This window comes from Calliphora vicina, chromosome 1 (assembly GCF_958450345.1).
Source record: "Calliphora vicina chromosome 1, idCalVici1.1, whole genome shotgun sequence".
Taxonomy (NCBI): Eukaryota; Metazoa; Arthropoda; class Insecta; order Diptera; family Calliphoridae; genus Calliphora; species Calliphora vicina.
This window is the reverse complement of record NC_088780.1, coordinates 113272948-113298793: the sequence shown is the minus strand read 5'-3', so window position 1 is coordinate 113298793 and position 25846 is coordinate 113272948. Positions and strand designations below refer to the sequence as shown.

The 25846-nt window shown below is 29.1% G+C and overlaps 1 protein-coding gene across 1 annotated transcript in view; it reads left to right on the top strand.

The window, feature by feature from the left end:
• The first annotated feature begins 14033 nt into the window (after nucleotides 1-14033).
• Nucleotides 14034-25846, top strand: part of ninaB (neither inactivation nor afterpotential B) — a 12872-nt gene continuing 1059 nt past the window's right edge. Inside the window, exons 1-4 of the mRNA XM_065515543.1 lie at nucleotides 14034-14145; nucleotides 22730-23130; nucleotides 23194-23301; nucleotides 23595-24592. Coding sequence (XP_065371615.1) covers nucleotides 14101-14145; nucleotides 22730-23130; nucleotides 23194-23301; nucleotides 23595-24592 — 1552 coding nt within the window. The 5' untranslated portion in view covers nucleotides 14034-14100. The remainder of the gene's footprint in view (nucleotides 14146-22729; nucleotides 23131-23193; nucleotides 23302-23594; nucleotides 24593-25846) is intronic.

Here is a 25846-nt window from a genome sequence, read left to right as displayed (position 1 = left end):
GTTTGGTGAACATTAGCAAAAAAATCATCCTGAAAAAATTTTAGGTAAATCGGTTGGGGTTAAGACGTGCCGCAAGCCCTCTGAAGTTTCGAGATGCATTTACAAGGGGAAAAAATGCATTTTTTTCAGTTTTTGTAAAAATTTTGCCATTAAAAAATTACTTTTGTAATTTAATTTAAAAGAATCGAAATGTGTACGTAATTGTCGTTCTAATGAGACATAAAAAACAGAAATCGGTCAAAAAATGTTAAAGTTATTAAAAATTCGCCAGGCCATTAACGTGTCTCAGGCCACTAGAACATGAAATGTAGGAACAAAATTAACATATTTTGAGAAATATTAAAATAAAAGCTCATTTTTACTTAAAATATGTCCATATTTACTTGTATATGAGTTTTTGTCTTCGTAGGATACCGTTAACCTATTCTTAGGTATGAACAAAAAAATTTAATTTTTTTAACGGCAGTTTCAAAACTCCATTTTCAAATTTTTAAAAATTTTGTTAAACAAATTTCAGAATTTTTTGATCATCTCATTAGGATTTATTAAGAGTATAATAGGGAATAAAAATTTGAAAAAATTATGAAAATATCTCTTATAGTTTTTCCGTACCTGCGATTTAAATTTTGAAATTTTCGAGAAAAACCAATTATTTGGCAATTTTTAGGCCAATGAGCTCTATTTCCTTACTCTTATGAATTTTAAGTAAAACCTATTCAGAATATTATAGTCCAGATAATTCAAAATATACTCTGAAACTTCTACTAAAATCGGAAGACGTTAACCCTTAAATCGTGAAGGTCAAAGGTAAAATTTTTCAATATTTGGAATTTCTCTTGGAAAGATTTCGAAATGATCGAAATGTTGTATATTTTTGGGCCGATTTTGATGAAATTTAACAAAAATATAACATAAACTCTAGGGTTTATAATAACAGCACAAGAATGGAAATTAACGCTTAATGGCACTTGGGGTTAAAATGACACCAAACTTTTAAAATCATAATTTTTTATGGTTTTAGAAGTTTGGGGTCATTTTAACACCAAGTGCTATATAGGGTTAATTTTAATTTTTCTGCTGCTTTTGTAAATACTAGGCTTTGTGTTATATTTTTGTTAAATTTCATCAAAATCGGCCCAAAAATATACAACATTTCGAACATTTCAAAATCTTTCCAAGAGAAATTCCAAATATTGAAAAATTTGACCTTTGACCTTCACGATTTAAGGTTTAACGTTTTTTGATTTTAGTAAAAGTTTCAGAGTATATTTAGAATTATCTGGACTATAATATTCTAATTAAGTTTTGCTTAAAATTCATAAGAGTAAGAAAATAGAGCTCATTGGCCTAAAAATTGCCAAATAATTGGTTTTTCTCGAAAATTTCAAAATTTAAATCGCAGGTACGGAAAAACTATAAGAGATATTTTCATAATTTTTTCACGATTTAATTCCCTATTATACTCTTAATAAATCCCAATGAGATGATCAAAAAATTCTGAAATTTGTTTAACAAAATTTTTAAAAATTTGAAAATGGAGTTTTGAAACTGCCGTTAAAAAAATTAATTTTTTTTGTTCATACCTAAGAATAGGTTAACGGTATCCTACGAAGACAAAAACTCATATACAAGTAAATATGGACATATTTTAAGTAAAAATGAGCTTTTATTTTAATATTTCTCAAAATATGTTAATTTTGTTCCAACATTTCTTGTTCTAGTGGCCTGAGACACGTTAATGGCCTGGCGAATTTTTAATAACTTTAAAATTTTTTAACCGATTTCTGTTTTTTATGTCTCATTAGAACGACAATTACGTACACATTTCGATTCTTTTAAATTGAATTACAAAAGTAATTTTTTAATGGCAAAATTTTTACAAAAACTGAAAAAAATGAATTTTTTCCCCTTGTAAATGCATCTCAAAACTTCAGAGGGCTTGCGGCACGTCTTACCGATTTACCTAAAATTTTTTCAGGATGATTTTTTTACTAATGTTCACCAAACTGGGGGGTGAGAATGGCCAAAATCCAACTTTCGTTTATTAAGGGCCACCCTAATGTATATATATTACGGTGGGTCGATTTTTTTCACGAAAAATCGTATAGCAGAAACGCATTCTACGGAAAATTCTAATAAAATCAAATCCTATCTTGTGCATTTCGTCTTTTATCCAATAATATTTCAATATAATTTTTTAATAGTTTTTTTTTATTGGATAAAAGAAAATGTGCAAGATAGGATTTGATTTTAGACCTTGCACACTGTGGTAAATCACAAATCTAGCTTGACAAAATTAAAAAATAAATGTATGGCAACATTCCTTCTGATCATTTAATGAGCTTCTCAATACAATAGGGAACTGTAATTCATGTTTTGTTTTTTTGGTTTTTTTTAGGAAAAACTAAGTTTTAAAGTCAGTTGTTGTCAACAGGTACATTAAGATTTCAAAGAGAAGTATATTTTTTGTGTGACTTTGGTTTATGATTAAAAAGGCTACGGTGATTTTATTGTCATAATTTTGTTATATTATTATTAATCTCTATTTCAAGGAAATATGCAACAATTTTCATTTAATTATTTCCATTGTAACTATTAAAAAAAACTATTTTTTGTGAGAAGATCAGAAATTGGAAAAAATAAAATATTTCCTTTTTTCAAGTAGAGTCAAAGCTGTTTATTCCGCATAGTTCCGCTGTAAAACTATATTTGGGTTAATCTGTCAAGTGTTCACTTTAAGGTAAATCAAAAACATCTTGCGCATTTTTGCGACCGCCATACATTTTTTTCACTTTTCCAGTAAAACTATATTTGGGTTAATCTGTCAAGTGTTCACTTTAAGGTAAATCAAAAACATCTTGCGCATTTTTGCGACCGCCATACATTTTTTTCACTTTTCCAGTATGACAGTATGACCTACACAAAGAAAAAATTAAATATTTCCTTTTTTCAAGTAGTGTTAAAGCAGTTTATTCCGGATAGTTCCGGTGTAAAACTATATTTGAGTTAATCTTTCAAGTGTTTACTTCAAGGTAAATCAATAACATCTTGCGCATTCTTGCGACCGCCATAAATTTTTTAACTTTTTCAGTATGACTTCTACTTTTTCACGAAAGAAAATTTTTGAAGAATGGGTAAAAACTCCCAAAATACATTGCGAAAAAAAAGTTGGTTTTTTATAATCGTTTATATATTTGAACTCATTTTTTATATGATTCATAAGTGAGACGTGATTTATTAATTTTGTCCAGTTAGATTTGCGATCTACCACACTGTGTTATGGTTTCTTGAGGAAACTTTCTTAGAATTTTCTGTAGATTGCGTTTTTGCTATACGATTTATTACTTTTTGATCCTCCACACAAATCGAGCCGGCCTAATGTATATATAAATTATATTATGTTTTTGAATGTAAATTTAAAAACAGTTTTTAATATTTTGTAAATACTTGTATCAAATGATTAACAAATAGATTCCCATTTCTTGCCCAACCACCACTTGAATTTCGCATGGCAGCCAGAAAACGGGCGTCTAGTGATTTTAGTCAATATTATTGACTTTCTGTAATTGAAAGTCTAGGGGGTGAGTATATCGATGAAATCACTAAGTTTCCATGAAAATCTTCAAGACAGATCGTAGTAGCTTGAAGATAATCTTCGCAACGATCAATCATTAAGTAATGTTTGATTTGAGCTTTTACTAAAATTGCCGATCCTCCACATGCTATAGTTATAGTATCAAAAAAAATATTGTAGAAGCCATCCAGAGTTTATGAATATAACAAAAGAAGAAAGAAATGATTAACTTTATATTTTACTGAAGAGAAAAAATTATATTCATATAGGTATCATTAATTTTTGAATTTATCTTTTCTCTTTAAATATCAAATCACCAACTGCAGCCACAACATAATTCTATTCATACATTTACTCTAGCATTTTCGTTGCCTTGAATAAAATTGTTTCTGCGATAAGTACCTAAATTACAGTATAATCGCCGCCAATCATCATTTTGCACGTGTTCTTTTAATTGTAATAAAAATAAAAGTAAAATTAAAAATTCAAATTCAGACAAACTTTAATTGGACCACTAAAGATTGATTTATTTACAAGATCAAGTTGATTTATTTGTGACAACGTAAATTTAAGTACATATCTGTCAAATGATACATACGGAATATAGATCATCATTGTCAATTGATTGATAGACATTTTTAAAGGCGCAAAAATACTTAGACAAACATATGTATTTAAAAAACTGCGACATTATGTTTTGGATATATGTATTTGAAATCGTAACTAAAATGACCATGAACTTAATGTGGAGTTAGTCTAATTGATGAATATAATCAAAATTTGTAAAAATGTTCTCTCTTTGGTTTATTTATTTAATAGTAAAAATTTAAATGTTATTTAAAAGTTTGTAATAAGTACTTTTGATATTACTGAAAGTAAGTGGGAATATTTTTTGCTTTGAGTCGTATAGTTTTAAAGAATTTTGACCCACAAAATTAAAGCTCCACGTATAAACATTTATATAAATTTATCCGGAACTTCCTGTGCCTCCTGATCCTTTAATCATTGCACTGTGGTTTAGAAACGCCTTTGGTTGAATAATTCGGTTTCTCGTCATCTATGGGAGATATCGTAACGAAATTGCACAAGGTTGGAGCAGAGGTTGAGTAGGATGGCACTTCGGGTCTCATATTTTTTTTAAATTGGAAAAATTCCATTTATGATCCAAAAGAGCAGAAATTTAAAATAAAAAATATTTTTAGAAAATATCTACCAAAAATTATATGTCATCACCTAAAATGCAAAATGACGTACATATTATCAAAATATCCGAAATTTCCTTTTTTTATTGATTAAGATTCACTACATCATATTACATACATATGTGTACTAAATTTCAAAAACTAAAACTAACTAAAATTCAAAAAAACATATCAAGTACATACATGATTTTTTTAGATATGCCGACTGTACTACATGTAGTTCTTGTTTACAGGATACGTCACGTTTATCAAAATACCATTTTTTGTTCACATACTTAGTACTCACCAATACCTCATGGCAGATTGTGTGATCGCATTATTTTTTGGTACTATTTTTGAGTTATTGAATTTCTAATTTGTGATATTTTCATAATGCCCATATTCAGTCATTATCTCGTTTGTACGGAAAGTAAAATTTTATACAATTTTTGCGATCACACAATAATACAATAAATACTATATTTTTTTGGAATTTATATTTATGAAGAGTAGCTTGATTGTTATATGCATGAATGTTTCATTATTGCGTTTTAGTTTTGTTGTTGTGACCCCAATGTCCTATATTTAGGACCACATTTTTCAATAATTTTTTAAAAAACTATAATTGCAAATGAGAAATGATTATTTCTCATTTGCTTCCAAAATAATATAAAAGTACTTTTAAAATGATCAAGATCAAGCAATCGGCATATCTGGGTTAATATAAATTAAATATTGCCAACTAGCCTCTACAATGCCTACAGGCGCTGAGGCACTAATATTTTTATATAATTTTGAATTTGAATTACTTTTTTAAATAAAAACAAAAAAATAAATTTTGGATTTTAGTTGCTTTTCATTTCTAATTTTGCTATGATGATAGCTTATAAAATTTTATAACTATATACGTATAAACTAAATTTAGTTCATAACAAAACAGTGTTTTAATTTTTTTAATCGGATGAAAATTTTAAAAGTTATTAAACTTTTCATTAACACCCTTTATAGTATTTTCTCCCTCAGCGCATATGAATAAAAAAAAAAAAACTAAGTATAAAAAAAATGTTTGTACAATTTTTAATTTACTAGGTAACTTTTTTCGAAAAAGTTTAATAACTTTTGCAAATATAAACCGATTTTAACAAGTAAAGTTTCATTTTTATCTACATAAAATTATATTGAAACACTGTGCAAGAAAATAGGTTTTCATAGAAAAATAATTAAAATAACTATTGTTGAATTTGAAAAATTACGAAAAAAGTAAAAAAAAAAATGCGAAGCTTTTTATAAAAACTTACATAATTTCATGAAATATGCAGATATTTATGAAAGACTAATTCGATGCCTCTCCATAATTGTTTAAAATTTTTAAATCGGTTGAAAAATATGTGAGTTAGAGGTACTATAGACTATTACTTTTATACAAAAATTCAAAAAAAAAAAAAATGTATTTTTAACATAACTTTTTAATAATTCGATTTTATGATTAAAAATACATAGTAAAGCTTAAAGTCCCACCTATTCAACAAAAAAAAAATAAATCATCCATTCAAAAGTTACAGATTTTTGATCCGAAAATGTGCAAAATTTTCCACTATGCGTCGTTGAAAAGGTCTTTGTTATATCGCTGATTAGATATCCATATTGTCTATATGAATGACTTAGTAATAGATACAAAAATGGAGGTGGTTGTGGTGTTTTACATATATCTCAGCCATTTGTGGGACGATTTTCAAATTTAAATAGGAACCGAACAAGGACTATTGGGGGCTTCGGAAAGTTGACAGACGAACATTGCTAATATAGACTCCGCTATCTATAACAATACAGAACATATTTATGTGGTCGCAAATGGAAAATGTAGGAATTATAAACGGAATGACTTATATCCATATCACTCATGGTGAAGGATATAAAAATCAAGAAAACTTTTTTGTAGTGAGTATAAAACATGTTATGGCTTTTAAAAGGCAATCAAAGTTAAAAATTAAAACTTATTTCATATTCAGGCGGTAGTGTACTGTTTACAAATGTTTCAAAACTCTGCTACCATCATAAACAATACTGTAACTGTTGAGACAGTGCTTTTGTGGGTATATTAACAAATCTGTAACCGATGGCGTATGATTATTTGAAATTACATGTGCATTGAAAATGTTTGCATTTGCTTTTAATGAAATTATTTAATTTTGTTTTTTTTTATTTACATATTGTGGTCGTTGACTTTCCTGGTCTTTTACATACAAAAGAGAAAAATGTAAACAGAAAACGTAAAAAAATATAAACATCAAAAAAAAAAAATATACTATGAAATTCTTACGTCTCAAGTAACGATGTCAAGGTCAAATACGTTTTCCTTAGACTTAAGTCTTTGTGGTTTATTACCATATATGTACATCATGGATTTGTATTAAATTTCCTTGGTTTTTTCATAATATTTTGTTAAATACATACCAGAAAAACCATAAATATTTAAAGAAACCTTTCCAGTGCTTCAAATGTTTATACATTTGAGCAGTTGAGTTGCATATGAATTAATAATGGGTTTTCTTCTGTTCATAGAAGTAAATATTTATATAGATGTATAGTTGAACAAAAAAACATAAGTATACCTCAAAAGAAAGCCGCTAAAAATATGTATAATTTGGTTAAAAGAATTTGTTTGAAATTTTTTTATATTCAATTACGGCTATCTGTAGAATTTCCAAAAATGAAGCTAAACTCTTCAGTATTATATACCTTATTTATAGTATTATTTTGAAGAAAACAATTCTTCTACTACTTTCTTTTATTTTTGTTTGTTTTTGAGCAATCTACAAAACATATTTTTTTCGTATACAAAACTGGACTATCTACAAGTTTTTATTTGGTTTCCTAAGTAAATTTAATTTATTAGTGAAAATAACAATCATTGGTTAAAGCCCGTCTATAATTGAAAAAAACTATAAATAATTACATTTTTGCATATAAACTTTATTGAATATAAGCCCTCGACATATTTCTAAGTTTATATGGGACATTATTACATTTAAAGACGTAAATCTAAATGTAGGTTTCCTCGTGTAGATTCCATCGTGTCCATTTTGTTGTACATTTTTTTGAGTTTCGATGCTCATTTTTAGTATCAAACATTTCTAAACAATAGAGAATATTTGGAGAAATTTCCTTCCCCAAGTCCTTCTCTCTAGGCCCTATCGTGCCTCAAACAGATATATTGACAAACGGACGCAGTTAGCTAGATCGTACAGTGGAAAATGTTGGTCATTTTCGAATAAAAAATCTGTAACTTTTGAATGGATGAGGATTTTTGTAAGATTTTTTTTGTTGAATAGGTGGGACTTTAAGCTTTAATATGTTTTTTTAATCATAAAAATCGAATTATTAAAAAAAAGTTATGAACGGTTAAAAATACATTTTTTGTTTTTTTTTTGAGTTTTTGTATAAAACTCACATATTTTTAGACCGATTTCAAAATTTTAAACAATTATGGAGATGCATCGAATTAGTCTTTCATAAATGTCTGCATATTTCATATACTTTGTATATAGTTTAAATTTGTATAAGCTTTCATAGCAAAATTAGCAATAGAAAGCAACTAAAATAAAAAAAGTTGATAATTTTTTTGCTCAACATTTTTTGCATGCCATTTGTTTATAGGCACAAAAAGGCAGCTAATTTCCATACATCTTTTAGATAATAAGTTAAACTTTAATTCTATGTTAAAACTAGATCGGCGGCAAACGGCGCCAATAGTTAAAATCCTAGTCAAAGTTGCGTAGGTAAGCCAAAAAAAATATATATTTTAAATGATTAAATTTCAAATCTGCTAACAATATATACAAAACTCATTACAAAGATAGAATCTGGACAAGATACCCTTTCCAACAAGGTATAACAATCCTAAAAAATTAATTATAAATATTAAAAATACGCCTTTGAATATGGTATAATTTTAACTCCCCAAATCTTTAAAGTCGAAAGTAGTGTGTTCTGTCGCCATTTTCGAATACTTCTGTTGACATAAATTTCTGCAAATAATTGACATCTTAACTTTACGATAGAACTTGTTTTATGGTTAATTTCAATCATTTGCAAGAATCAATAATCCACTGTCGATCGTATTGTTTTATAAGGACCCAGAATTTATATAATTTTGTGGGTTTACAACAAATATTTCGATGTGTTACAAACGAAATGACAAAATCAATATATAGTGGATATAAAAACACAATCATTGGTTAAAGCCCGGCTAAATTTGTTTCTGGTTTAACTTGAACCGCACGTTAATTTTATGGATTTTATTAAGTTTTTTCCTTCTCCTGTAAAGTAATAAAAAATCGAGTTTTTTGCTTATATTCAATATAAGCCGCCGACATATTTTGGATAAAATATGCCTTTTGGTGCCTTTTTGGATAAAAAATAATTTTATTTTTTAACTTAGTCTTCTTTTAGCTGTATACATTTTGTCCAACATTTTTTATCCCTTCCAAAAAATAAAATTTGTCGAGGTCATAAAAATAAGTATTTGTTCATCGCAGGAGTCATTTCTTCAGGTTTGGAAACAAGAACTTGTGACTTAATCCGGAGAATAGGTCGGAATATGGAGCATTTTGTAGCCTAAATTATGGATATTTGTTGCACACTGCACATTGTGAGCCATCTTGTGGAAAGCTTTCTCATACCAAAATTGAAATCAATGAGCCATGTGAAATGCCTATGGCTTCCACAATCTCTCGCTCTTTCCATCTACGATTGGTCAACACCATATCGTGATTTTTTTCTGCTTAATAAACAGACGAAATTCACTTTTTTCCAATTTCTCCTCAAGTCTAACACAAACTAAATGACGCAGCTTGTACAATTTTAGACAGGATTAAACTGACAGATGCCTGCTGACAGCATCAGTGTTGCCCTTTCAGTTAAAAAGTCGCTGACTTATTGACCCACCTTCGTATAGTTGAATAAGTACATCTAATAACAAATATATGTACATATGTATATAATATTGGAAAAACTCAGTGATTATTTTGAGGAAGTAGCACAATGTTGAAATAAAGTCACATACAAGGTGGTTAGATTTGAGATTATGAAGAAGATTGGCATAAAAATATACTTTTTTGGCAATTTTAGTTGCATTGATATCAATGAAAAGTTTGAAATCAACGAAAAGTTGAATTGTGGAATATGATAACGGACTAATATCTCGCTCTTTTCATACTATTTGGAACCATACTATGCAAAAAAGGTTCGCTTATCTCGTCAGTTTAGGGTCGAATTTCGTCCATGTTTGTGAAAATAATCCAGCTGCGTTAACGTGGCGGCATGCATTGTTTGGCCGGATGTGTGGTTTGTGTTGCTTTCTTGCTGGAGCCAAAGGTCACTAATGTCAACATTAGTTTGTTTACATAAACGCATAATCACTAAAGATGATTATGTGGAAAAATTCGTTGGTTTTGCTCAGTTTTTCAAAAAGCCAATTCTCAATCGTCCATGGTTAAAATTTCCAAATTTTCTACTAAACAAATGTCAAAGGGTGACAGCTCAATTCTTGTCATTTCATTTTATTTCATAACCTCTAATATGACCCTTTAAAAAATTGTGGGTGCTTTCAAAATTTGTAATTTAAATATTTATTTGTTAGTACCAACTATGGTAAGAACTATGGTAGAACTCAGTTTATTACGTCTTTACGGAAATAGTATGACACTGGAATATTCATACAACATAATTATTAGGGTATACAATCGATTAACTGTTAATCGGTGTACCGATTAATTTTGGTCGGTTAACTGTTCGAATAATTTAAAATTGACAATTTTCAAATAACAAATAAATCGATTAATTATTCAAAATCTAAAGAAATCCAAAAAGGACTCCAATGATATGATGGAGGATTTTATATGGTTAAAATGAGAACTGAGAAATTGTATATTCTTTATCAGTGGGAGAGTTATTTCAAGTCAAGTTTTATTAAAACTAAAAAAAATTTAAAAGGAAAGCATTTAAATTATATTTTTTTAAGATTATTTCAGAAGATCTCAATAAATACTAAAAAAATGAACATGTGTTTTCATGTGTTTTTCTTATCAATTTAAAATTAACCGATTATTAAACTGTTAAATCTAAACCCCCATTAATTATTTGCTCGATTAACCGATTAAAACAGAAACCCGATTAATTGAATACCCTAATATTTATATAGTAAAACAGTTCCAACAACTTTTTCGGTAATTTTTTTGTTATTTGTAATGAATTATTCATTCAAAATAAATTACTTTCATTTAGCTTACACTTTTGCTGTCAGCGGTTTGATTTTGTGAAGAAAAAAATCCTTAAAATAAACCTGAGGTAAAAACAAACATAAAAACACATCAAGAAAATTTAAAAAAAAGAGAATCACTTTATCAATCTATGTACCTATATTAAAAACAAAAAACTCAGAAGAAGGTTTAAAAATTCAAATAGATAATTGTAAATATAAACATTTCTAAGCTCGTACACGTTGCTATTTCTATTTCTATGACGAATTTGTTTGAATCTATTAGATATAACCCAAAAAAGGCTTTTGTTTATACATACAGAACCCAATACTGTAAAGTCCAAAACTGTTCAAACACGAAGAATTATTGGTTCAATATCCCCAAAATATAGATATATAATCTGGGTCATTATAACGATTTAGCTATGTCCATCCATCTGTCTGTTGAAGGCAACCAGGAGAAGGACAAAGATCGGTTCTCTTTGAAGTCACTAATACAAATTATACAATAACATTCCTTAAATATTTATTTCTGGATCTTATTTTATCCTGGATCTTATTCTCCGATTATTTTTTTCTACTGTGAGTTTAGACAATTTCGCATTTCACTGTCTATTTACTTATGTTGTGGTTAGTGCGGTGCAGTTTCTAAAAAAAAAATTTAACAGTTTTCGGTTTTTCCTATACAGGTTGGTCAGTATTTAAATGACTATATAGTTAAATAAAAACGGAACAGAAACAGAAATAGTTTAAATAGAAAAGCAAAACCGCTTGGTTAGGCTGTAATCATAAAACAAAACAAAAATGTTCGTACTTGTATATTTGATACAAGTACAGAACAGTTTCTTAAGGAATGAATTCATTTAAGGTCATGTAAATGAAAAATCGTAGAACTATTCCATCCGACCATTTTGAGGCCTTAATCAAACCATTTGATAATAAATCTAGCAGGTCGGACAGAAAGAAGCTGCCTCGCATTGAATCTTCGATCTGCCAGTGCTGGTTATGAAGTGACGCAGCGACTGCTTCTTTCCCTAATGGTGTTAATAAACAGATTAACCAGTTATTCTGTTTTTTGTGAATTGGTTAATTTAAAATGTTAATTTTCGGTTAAAGATGGGTTTCCGCATACACCGTAATCGGTGCCGATAACGAAATCTGAAACTGAAAAACATTTGTGTTGGTCACCGTCTCGTTTCTGAATTGTTTTCGTTTCAGTTGGGTGCGTTGCGGCATAAAACAGAAACGAAATTATTTTTTAATTTCGGATGTCGCACATTAAATTGAATTTCATTATTTTTGACAAAATCTATAATTTTTTCTTCTTCCAATAAAGAAAATTTTTTTTATTCATTTTGATTTTCTTTAAATTTGAAATAAAAAAATAATTAAAATAATTTCGTTCCTACAGCACCGAAAACAACCTACTTGAAGTTGTTTTCGTTCCGGCCCCAAATGACAGGTTTTTCGTTACTGATCGGTGCCGTTTCGTTCCCAATTTTCGTTGCAGATTTCTGAAACGAATTTTTTTTTTCGGTGGAAATGTATGGAATTTCGTTTTCGGTGCCGATTACGGTGTATGCGGAAACGTAGCTTATCTGGTTTAACTCGCTTTTAAAATTTGGCAATCAAATCAATAAATTTCATGTTTTTGAGTACTTTTTTTATTATTTACTAGTTGACTGCCCCGGCTTCGCCCGGTAGCATTTACTAATGTTAGTTCTTCAATTTTGTACTGCATACTTTAGGGAGCTTTTTTTATTACAGTTGACTGGATTCCAAAAAAAATTTCCGAGTTTTACCCCGAATTTTTGAATTTTTTTTTTAAAAACCATCTCCTGAAAATTTCGAATCGAATAAAACAAAATCAGCCAAATCGCTCCAGCCATTCTCACGTTATGCCATTACATACATGGACCATTTCATTTTTATATATGTATATAGATATTCATTGTTATACACATTATATCAAACATTTTTACAGTATCAATTACAAATAATGATACTATCAAAAACAATTCGGGCTCTAATAAACTGTAGTTCTGTGTAATTCAAAAAGTTTAGGCTAAATTTTATTAATGATTCATCTATTTGTTGAAATGAGAAAGAAGAAGCCACTAAATAACTTAATACATCAAATATATCCACTATAATCCTGGTTCGCTTGCTATTTAAATTCGGGAAAATCGGCCTACAAATGGCTGAGATATAAAAATATGGATATCTAATAATAGACATTAATCGACAACAAAAAAACCGGCATGTCGAATTATTCGATAATCTACATATATAAATAAAAATCAAATGTCGTTCGTTGGTAATTGCAATTTTTTTTTTAAATGTTCGTAGTAATTTATGTTTTAAGTATAAAATAATCTAAACTGATCGGTCTTTGAAGCAGAAACCATCCGCTAAAACGGTTTTCGATTATTGAATTCTTTTTGCTGTTAATGGTGTTGTGTATTTGTCTTATGCCCGTAATTTCAGCAAATATATATCTATTAGTGCTTAGTTACTTATGGAGTAAAAATATTTGGTAATTTTTACCCGTAGAGGTATAGGTAAATTTATCTGATGTATATTTTAAACTGTAGATTTCTATATGTTGAAATTACGGGCATTAGAAATGTAAAAATCAGTAGACAATAAGGGAATCAACTCTTTCTCACATCTGTTCCCATCAAAGTATATATTTATTGGCTACAATTTGTACAGAAAATGCCGAGTATTTTTCCTTTTATAAGGTTTGTCTCATATTTAGTTCGCAAGTTATTACATATTAATATTATACGTCGTTGTAAATATTTAGTGTGTTTGGGTGTGTGTATGTCAGTTGTAAAAAGTAACTGTGTATTATAAATATTTATTTTTTTTCTAACTGTATCTCTTGAGTCGCATTAGCTGTCAGTTGATATTTACATTTCAATCGTAGAACAACAAATAACGGTTTAAATACTCAAATACAAGTGTTGACAACTAAATTCAAATTTTCCTTGATATCCTTGTTTTTAAATAATTTAGAGGAAAACAAAGATAAGCATTAAAAAACAGTGTATTGAAATTAAACAATAAATAAACAAAACATTATGGCTGATGGCGTGTTTAAAAGTTTTATACGTGAAATGTTTGCGGTTAGTTAATTTAAAAGTTACAAATTGTTTAAGTAATTATTTATAAGAACGAAGAGAGATTTACGTAAAATGAAAAACTACCTTTTAGAGTTTTCAAAATTTTGAAATGATTACGAAAATGCATACTTTTTAACAAAAATTAAAATTATTTTTATTTTTTAAATTTTCTCCAATATTAAATTCCAAGTTTATCATTGAATAAAAATACGTAACAGCAAATTTTTCTAATTTTTTCACAAATAATCTATATATCGATGCCTTAATATAAAATGGCCCTAAGTCGTGTTTTTTTGTAAGTGCAGATTATCGTTTATTTCGATAAATGGTCCGGCCAAAAAAATATCGACTTAAGAAAACACGAGTTAGGGCCTTTTTATATTAAGGCATCGATAGGCATGTTAGTCCACAAAAAAATACAAAATAATTAATAGTTAGAAGACGTTCTAAGTCACAAAAAATTACATAATTATTCTAAACTGTAATCCGAAATAGTTAAAAGGTAACGGTAACGCTAATTTGGTTTATTTCGGTAATGGTATTTTAGCGGTAACGGTAATTGAAGTTATTTTTGTAATGTGGGCATAGCGGCTATTTTCTATTATTTCGATAACGGTATTTTAATGATAACGGTAATTTCATCCTGAATTATATTAATAATAAAATTTACAAAAATTAAAAATAAGTTGACAAATATGGTATTTTATTATATTTAAAAATTTTAGATTTCAATAAACTTAAATATTTAAATCAATATCTTGTATTTTTATAATTTAAATTATTAATAGAATATCGGTAATGGCATTTCATAAAAGTAAAAAAATATTGCATTAACAGATTTTAAAAAAAGTACGAACTTTTTTTGTGTCTGTGGTACATTTTGTGAAAAGGGACTTGTCACGTGTGCACACTAAGCTAACGATAAACTAAATTTCTATATAAAAATAGTTTTATCAACCTTCAAAATGCCAAGTGGTTAGAATGTTTTACTAGAATATTTTTACTTGAGTATCATGTTTCAATGAAACAAATGAAAATGCCTTTATTTTTGGGTGATTTTGACACGAAAAATCGACAGTTAATTGGATTTTTTTTTGTATTGTAATATTAAGAAATATTAAGCAATGTCTGAAGCACTTGTGTAAAGAAAATTTATATATTTACGATAACAAACGAAAACATTAATTATTATGGGTGACGTATAATTAATATGAAATTTATAAATAAAATTTATCAACACTCATACGCCAGGGTGATGATAATTAAATGATATGAACATTTTAGGGACAATTTAACAACTGTAATTTAATGTGAAGCTTGTTTGGACTCCTGAAAAATCGTTTAAATTCTTTAAAGAATTTGTTTCTATTATTGATACATTTAATACATACTCGTACACAAAAGTGTTTCAAATACTCGTAATTGCTGTAAAGTAGGTTGTGTGCAGATTAAATGATTTACGTTGATTAAATTTGTTTGTTAAACCTTGACATTGAACTGACTGTGAAAAGATAGACAATAGACTGGCAAACATCAGACATATCTACAGTTGTGCCGCCAACATTTTGTAATTTTACACAGTCTTACAAACATTAAAAATATCAATGAGACATACGAGCAAATGCGTACAAACAAACTTATGTTGTCTTCTAAATATGTATATTTATTTACTACATACTTGTAACTATGTATATCGTCACCTTAAATGCAAACGGACGTAACTACACTTTTACTTTTTTTACACACATCTTTATACAATCAAAAATAATAAAGTCAAACGTTCGTTTAAATTCCCTTGGCAAAGTTTCTTTTTTTTATCCCTTGAATACGATTTTCTTGTCAGTTGGGCGATTTGTTTGTGTCCCTACAAATCGACCCGCCCTAATATACATTGTTACCTTAAATTTAATGAGGCCTTTAAAACAAATTATAGATGACGCATGAAAAATTAAAGCTAAAACTACACAAATTAAACTACAAATAATTTATTAAAACTTAGGTTTTCTTAATTAAGGCTGAGAAAACCAACAAATGTTAAATGAAACAAATTTGTTTTAACTAAAAAATCAAATCAATTAATAGGCATTCTAAAGTCTATAAACATAGAGACGAGACAGTCGGTATTCTCAAACAAAAATACAACAAATCATATCTCTGATACAACAATAAAAAAGTAAGAAAGTATGGTCGGGCTTGACCCTACACTAAGTAAAAGAGCAAAAACATTTTTCTTTTAAAATTTCAATTGCCCAATTCACAATTGATGTCGTAGTGTTGTAGCATTGTATGTCATAAATATTTTTCAAACAAATTTTTCGAAACAAAAACAAAACATTAATAAAAAAATTACGACATACAACGATACGACGTTACGACACTAATTGTGAATTGGGCAAATATTTATATTTTTGAGTGATTTTCAGAAGTGGGCCTTATATGGGAGCTATGACCAATTATGGACCGATCACCATGAAATTAGGTCGCGTGATTTATGTCTATATTAAAGTTAACTACGTTGAATTTTGTGTGTATACCAACATTTTTAAGGGATTTATGCACGTTAAAGTGATTTTCGGAAGCGGGTCTATTTATCATATATAATTTAATAATTTAATATAATCTATGACTAATTATGGACCGATCGTAACAAAATTTGGTGACATGAATTCTGTATATATAAAACTTATTTGGAGCGGAATTTGTGGAGATACATATATAAATTAAACATTTATGACCGATAAAGTCCAATTTCGGAAGGACATTTGTATGTGGGCTAGGTGAAATAATGGACCGATTTCAGCCAGTTTCAATAGGCTAGGTCCTTGGGCCAAATTTGATCGAAATATCTTCAAAATTGCGACCTGTACTCTGCGCACAAGGTTTACATGGACAGCCAGCCGACCAGCTAGACGGACGGACATCGTTTAATCGACTCAGAAAGTGATTCTGAGTCAATCGGTATACTTTAAGGTGGGTGTTAGACTAATATTTTTGGGCGTTACAAACATCTGCACAAACGCATTATACCCTCCCCACTATGGTGGTGTAGGGTATAAATACATTAACTAACATGTATTTTGTTGCTGCAATTGTTAGGGTTTTGACAATTGACTTAGGTTTTTTCCCATTACTTCTAGTCTCTATGTTACCCTATGGTCTATAAGTTTTACCTCCGTGCATATAAATATTAATTTATAATTGTTTGATAGTAAAAAACTAAACTAACTGATCCATGTACGATAGAGTGTCCCTCTATCGTACTGAAATATTGAAACGGTACCCGCTGAAAACTATCGTAATGACCTAAAATACCACCAAAAACATTATTACCTTGTTCTAAGAAGGGCAACCCGTGCCGACTTTCGATTTATAAGGGGAAAAAAATGCATTTTTTCAGTTTTTTTTTTAATTTTGCCATTAAATAATTATTTTTGCAATTTAATTTAAAAGAATCGAAATGTGTACGTAATTGTCGTTCTAATAAGATATAAAAGACAAAAATTGGTTAAAAAATTTTAAAGTTATTAAAAAATCGCCAGCCCATTAATGTGTCTCAGGCCACTAGAACAAGAAATGTAGGAACAAAATTAACATATTTTGAGAAATCTACATATATAAATAAAAATCAAATGTCGTTCGTTGGTAATTGCATCAGTTGAGAACGGCCGGACCGATTTAGACAATTTTGTTTTTTAAATGTTGGTCATAGTCCAACATAGGTTTTTACGGAATGAAAAATTGACCAAGCCCACTTTTATACCCACTTTTTTCGATTTATCTAAAATCGGAAAACGGCTGCACCTATTTGGCTCTCTTTTTCACTTTTTTCGATTTATCTAAAGTCGAAAATTCATAAGAAAAATTTACCACGCACACTTTTTTTCGATATATGTATCAAAAATTGCAGAACGCCTTGACCGATTTGGCTAATTTTTTTAATTTTTCGCGTTTAATCAAGAAAACAGCTCGATCTGTGATTTCTGAACAAAAATCGATTTTTTTATATAAAAACTCAAAATAACTAAATTTACTAATAACTTGGCCAATAAGCGTTTAATCATGAAAAGGAACTTGATCTGTGATCACTTATATTTCCGAACAAAAATTATTTTTTTATATAAAAACTCAAAATTTCTAAATTTGCTAAAACCTTGCCCAATAAGCGTTTAATCATGAAAAGGAGCTAGATCTAGATATTTCTGAACAAAAAATCGATTTTTTTTATATAAAAACTCAAAATATCTAAATTTGCTAATAACTTGGCCAATAAGCGTTTAATAAAGAAAAGCGGCTCGATTTGTGATCACTCATATTTCTGAACAAAAATCAATTTTTTTATATAAAAACTCAAAATATCTAAATTTTCGAATAACTTGGCCAATAAGCGTTTAATCAAGAAATGGAGCTTGATCTGATTTTTTTATATAATATCTCAAAATATCTAAATTTTCGAATAACTTGTCCAATAAGCGTTTAATCGTGAAATGGAGCTTGATCTGTGATCACTCATATTTCTGAACAAAAATCGATTTTTATATATAAAAACTAAAAATATCTAAAATCGCTAATAACTTGGCCAATAAGCGTTTAATCATGAAAAGGAGCTCGATCTGCGATCACTCATATTTCTGAACAAAAATCGATTTTTTATATAAAAACTCAAAAAAATATCTAAAATCGCTAATAACTTGGCCAATAAGCGTTTAATCAAGAAAAGGAGCTCGATCTGTGATCACTCATATTTCTGAACAAAAATCGATTTTTTGTATAAAAACTCAAAATATCTAAAATCGCTAATAACTTGGCCAATAAGCGTTTAATCAAGAAAAGAGGCTCGATCTGTGATCACTCATATTTCTGAACAAAAATCGATTTTTTTATATAAAAACTAAAAATATCTAATATCGGTAATAACTGGGCCAATAAGCGTTTAATCAAGAAAAGGAGCTCGATCTGTGATCACTCATATTTCTGAACAAAAATCGATTTTTTTATATAAAAACTCAAAATATCTAAATTTTCGAATAACTTGGCCAATAAGCGTTTAATCATGAAATGGAGCTTGATCTGTGATCACTCATATTTCTGAACAAAAATCGATTTTTTTATATAAGAACTCAAAATATCTAAATTTTCGAATAACTTGGCCAATAAGCGTTTAATCATGAAATGGAGCTTGATCTGTGATCACTCATATTTCTGAACAAAAATCGATTTTTTTATAAAAAAAAACTAATAATATCTAAATTTGCTAATAACTTGGCCAATAAGCGTTTAATCATGAAAAGGAGCTCGATCTGTGATCACTCATATTTCTGAACAAAAATCGATTTTTTTTATATAAAAACTCAAAATATCTAAAATCGCTAATAACTTGGCCAATAAGCGTTTAATCATGAAAGGGAGCTCGATCTGTGATCACTCATATTTCTGACAAAAAATCTATTTTTTTATATAAAAACTCATAATATCTAAAATCGCTAATAACTTGGCCAATAAGCGTTTAATCAAGAAAAAGAGCTCGATCTGTGATCACTCATATTTCAGACTTAGGTTTTTGACAACTGACTTAGGTTCTTTGTCTCTCAGTAACGCTTCTATATACATATACATATTTTATTCTATGACGATAAGATTCATTGTATATGAATAAAAATTATCATTCAACAATACATTTTTTTTCTTTTTAACTATTTTTATCCGCTTCTCTTAAATTCACAAATCGAACACAACCATTTTTTTAATTTGGACAGGACAACGTCTGTCGGGTCAGCTAGTATTAAAATAAAAGTTTTTACTCAAAATATATCCATATTTACTTGTACATGAGTTTTTATCTTCATAGGATACATTTAACCTATTCGCAAGTATAACCAAAGAAAACTCCAATTTAAACACATGGGGATTTATTGACAACATAATAGGGAATAAAAATGTGAAAAAAGTATGTCAATACCTCCTATAGTTTTTTCGTATCTGCGATACAAATTTAGCGATTTTCGAGAAAAACTAATTTTTTAGCTATATTGTGGCGAATGAACCCAATTTCCTTACTGTTATTAATTTTAAGTAAAATCTGTTCAGAATATTATAGTCCCGGTAATTTTAAATATAGTCTGAAAGTTTTCTTAAAATCGGTAAACGTTAACCCTTATATCGCGAAAGTCAAAAGTCAAAATTTTCAATATTTGGAATTTTTAATGGAAAGATAGCGAAATGTTATATATTTTTAGGCCGATTATGATGAAACTTAAGAAAAATATAACATGAAGTCTATTATTTACAATAACAGCACAAAGATGGAAATTAACCCTTAAGAGCACTTGGGGTCCAAATGATCCTGAACTTTTAAAATCACGAAAAACACAGTAATTTTGATAACTTTTTTAATAACTTTAAAAATTTTTAACCAATTTTTGTCTTTTATATCTTATTAAAACGATAATTACGTATTTTCAATTCTTTTAAATTAAATTGCAAAATTAATTACATAATAGCAAATTTTTTACAAAAACTCAAAACATTGCATTTTATCCCCTTGTAAATGCACCTAAAAACTAAATCCCAAGTCGGCACGGGTTGCAATCATGATAGAAAGACAAAATTTCATATTTAACTATAGTTTTGTGCATATTTTGTGTATATGTATAAAAAAATAGAGGGTACCCATTCCAAAATTCCAAAAAAAAATGTTTGGCTTATAAGGGACACTCTAATGTATGAGCTATTTTATCAAAAGTTAACAATGGTTTTAACATAAACATATAAATTAATATAATATGAACAAAAAAAATGAAAACACACTAGATACATAGCTGTGCTAAATCCAAAAGTTCATATCCAACCTGTATAAAAATAAGTACCTACTCTACTAAATAAAATAATGTGCTGGTAACCACCACTCATTACAAAATAATGTATGTCATTACCAAAATTCAATTCTGTGTTTTCCAAATTCGGAAAGGTTTTTATGGATGGATATATCTGACATACTACGATATTTAAAATCAGTAAAACCGGTCCATAAATGGTTGAGTACTAAACACCCAAATACTCAATATTTAAGATTTGAATTTCGACTTTAAATACTGACGTGGTATCTCGTGTATATGAAAAATTAAAAATGATGCCAAATGTTTGTCTCAATCCTATTTGAAAGATTTGTATATGCGTAATTTTAATTTTTTTAATTTAAATGCAAATAGAGTTAGGAACTGTTGTCAAAGAGTTAGACTATTTGTATGTACCTTGGTAATGAGATTAAATTTTACAAGTAAAAAAAAATTTGGAAAATGTCGTTTACGATAATTTGGCGCTATGGGTACGATATTTATAAGGGAAACATTTTATGATACTACACAGAGAAAACAGATTCGTGATAGCAACCGAATCTGTTGCCAATCGAATGATTCGTATATATTATAGACTTTTTCGGTTCTATAAACAGAAAGTCAGTTGATATAGAAGAATTTCGGTTGAAGCAGCCATAATTTTGTTTCCTTTTCTAATATTTTGTAGCCACAACTGTTAAATTCGGCCACTAACGTAGAATGATTCGATTGGCAACAAATTCGGTTGCTATCACGAATCAGTTTTCTCTGTGTATGTATGGATAATACGGGTTTATTACAGTTGTGTGTCTTATTTTTCTTTATTTTTTCTAATCCCAGAAAATATGCCAATGTCAATGAGTAAGCAAATATGTATACACACACTATATAACATTTCCCAGTTGGCCACGTCTTCAAGACATCCTCAATGATTGGTGCAAGACAATGTATAGTCCTTGAAGACATATGAGCATCAACGAATTTTTCGAATTGATGTCTCGAAAATAGTGGACGACTAAAAGTGAGCCAATGTTCACACAATAACAATTAAAACTTAGGCTGTAAGTTGACAGAAGACCACATTCAAGAATACGTCTGTCTTCTGTTGGTTAATTCAAGACATTGTCGCTCATCTTGTTATCACGTGAGTTTTGTATATCTTCGACCATTTGGCCAACTGAGTTATAACCCTCATACACACACACCATTCTATGAAATAAGATAGAATGCAGCAGAATAGAAATAAAAGATTAACAACCATAGACAAATACACATAGAGCGGAAACTAGAATAAACTCAAACGAATAAATTACTTAACATAATCACACATACGAAATTTGTTATTGTTTCCATATAGCTTTTTTACTAATACATTCTCACCACTTAGGTTTTTGACAACTGAGTTAGGTCTTTGGCAGGAGAGTTTCCGATCTATGTGTATTTATCTATGACTTGTTATTTGTGTATTTATCTATGGTAACAACGTGCTGTATAAAACATGTCATGACAGTAAAGAAAACCATTTTGATTTAAGAATAGTTTGCGTTTGCTAATAATTTGCATAAAAAAAATAAAATAAAATTAATATTATGGATTTTTCCATAATTTTTTTTACAATTGGTATTTGCATAATTTTCATAAGGTCGAAAAGGTTTTATGCATGGCTCAATTTAAAATTCCAATTAAACAAACAAACACAGGTTTATTATTTAAATTTATACTAACAAAAATATACTAAACTGTTTTTTTCTTTGTAGGTCAAATACAATTCTAAAAAATATGATCCTGAATCAAAACGTATCGATGGCTCTGGTCGCTGTTATCCCAATTGCGATTCCACAGTATGGTTAAGATCCTGTTGTAAAGAGATTATTGAACCTATAGAAGGTCATGTTATAGGTAAAATTCCCACATGGATTAATGGCTCTTTATTGCGTAACGGTCCGGGAAATTGGCAGGTGGGTGATATGACATTTCAACATTTATTCGATTGCTCTGCATTGCTGCATCGTTTTGCCATACATAATGGTCATGTTACGTATCAAAATCGTTTTGTAGAAACCGAAACGTTGAAAAAAAATAATGCTGCTCAAAGGATTGTGGTAACAGAATTTGGTACCGCCTCTGTACCAGATCCTTGTCATTCGATATTTGATAAGTAAGTCATAGTTAGTTTGTTGTTCCAATATTTTGGAAAATTAATGATTATTTTGATTTATAGAGTTTCGGCTATATTTCGTCCCGATAGTGGCTCTGATAATTGTATGATTTCTATTTATCCTTTTGGCGATGAGTTTTACACTTTCACCGAATCACCAGTAATTCATAGGTAAGTTTACATTTATAATTTTTTTTGTCTGAATGTCTAAACCTGTTTAGATAAATAAAATAATGAGTACAAGTCGAATTTATGCAGCTAACAAAGTCGAATTCAGGAAAATTAAAGCGAATTCGAACTGAGAGCATGTAGCGATAATGTCAAACTAAAAAATTCGCTTCAATTTGCATGTAGTCACCTGCATAAATTTGCATTGAATCAGTAGTTCTGGAAATTCTATGATTAAAAACGCAGTAAGAATTTTTAATATTTATTTATCTTATATTTTCCTTTCTTTCATTCAGAATAAATCCTCGCACCTTAGCTACCGAAGGACGTTTGGTTATGACCGATTTTGCCGGCGTTGTTAGTCACACCTCACATCCACATGTTATGCCCAATGGCACTACATACAATTTGGGCATGGCCACCACAAAATCAGGACCAGCATATAGTATTATATGTTTTCCACATGGTGAAAATATGTTCGAAAATGCCTACGTTAAAGCACATGTACCATGTCGTTGGAAATTACATCCTGGTTATATGCACACTTTTGGAATAACTGAAAATTATTTCGTGATAGTCGAACAACCGCTATCGATATCATTGCCCGAATTCATTAAAGCCCACATATGTAATCAAAATTTATCGGCCTGCCTTAAATGGTTTGAAGATAAACCCACCTTATTTCATTTAGTTGATCGTAAAACGGGCCAGGTGACCCATACATTCGAATCGGAAGCGTTTTTCTTTTTGCACATAATCAATCAGTATGAAGAGGATGATTATGTCGTAATCGATATATGTTGCTACAAGGATCCTGAAATGATTAATTGCATGTACTTGGAATCGATTATGAATATGCAATCCAATCCCGATTATGCATCACTATTTCGGGGACGTCCTTTAAGATTTGTTTTACCTTTGGGCAGTTCTACTTCAAGTGCGAAAACTACACAGAAATTGGGACAGAGACGTCGTCTTTTGAAATCGTTTACATTGACGGGTATTAGTTCTCGTTTACATCAACCAAAATTGAAACATTCTCAGTCCCAAAATGAAGATATAACCTTTATGACCACAAATCTTCGGGCTTCAACGAATGACTTGTCGAACAATAATGAAGGCCCTACCGAAGCTCATGAAAATATAAAATATGAATCTCTGTTGAATTTGGTTAGTTTACCGAATTGTCAGGCCGAAGCTTATGAAATGCCAGATCGTCAAATCTTTGTAAGACCTGAGTTACTGTGCGATTGGGGCTGTGAGACACCGCGCATAAATTATGAAAACTATTTGGGTAAGTTTTCAATTTTCTTTTTAACTAAAACGCAATTTGGAAACAAATTTTTTGTAATTAATACGCTGTTTGTGTTTGTTCGAGGAAGTTGCACATCATATCGAGCCCTTAGCGCCAAATTATCGTAAGCGACATTTTCAAATTTTTTTTTTTATTGCAAAAATTAAAATTTTATGGACCGACTCATGTTTTAGCGTTCTCAGAATATCAAAATTGTTAATAACTTCAAAATTATAGGGGGTAAGATTTTATCGTAAGTCTATGTTTACATTTTACAGTAAACGAATTTTATTGTAAGCGACACACAGTGGTATAGAAAGAAGAAGTGTTGTCGAATTTAAGTTTTGAACATGGACCTCATGGGTCCACCAGGGGCGCGACCAAGGGCCCTCAAAGTAGGACACCTCGGGTATGTTACATTTTTATAATGAACCTATTTCTTCGTTTGTGTTTCGATTTCCAAAAAATCTCAGCTATAAGAGATAATTGATAAGCAATTATCTCTTATAGCTTAGGAGATATTTGCATTTGAAAATTAAATTTTCAACATTTTTACCCACCCTACTCTAGTTTTTTGATAACAACGTATCCAAATACATATTTCTCGATTTTCTCCAGTTTTCCTTTATTGGACTAACAACATACATATGTATGTGTCAAATAGAAAAGGAATTGTTTAAGACTAATGACTAAGTTTAAAGTTATAAGCATTGAATTTAAAAAGGCGATTTTTCGCTAATTTTTGGGAAAAAATAACTTTTTTCTTTTTAAGTTATTGCAAAAAATTTCTAAGAGGATGTATTATACTTTATACTTTCTGAAAGCTAAGTTTTCATAAAATATTTTAAATTAAAAAAATTTTAATATTGTTGTTACTCTGGGGACCAGGTCCATTCAGAAAACACCTATTTTAAAGTAAAATTAAAATTTAGGGCAAAAATTCTCAAATCGCATATTCGATATCAAAATATAGTAACCGATTTTAGGTGGACCAATATGTTTCTAACTATCTTGTAAAGGGTTCCGATAACCCCGACCCTGGTATGGTTATTATATTTTATTATTAAAAATTCCCATTTTTGGAATTTTTCAACACTTTTTTGGGAATTGCTGGATTGTTGATAATAAATTTCAAAATTCGTTTTTATTTTTCCATTTTAAATAGAAAAATCTACATAACTGTGAAATTTCATTAAAAACTATTCATAAATAAAAATTTAATTTCAATTATAAATATTTTGTGAAAAATAGACA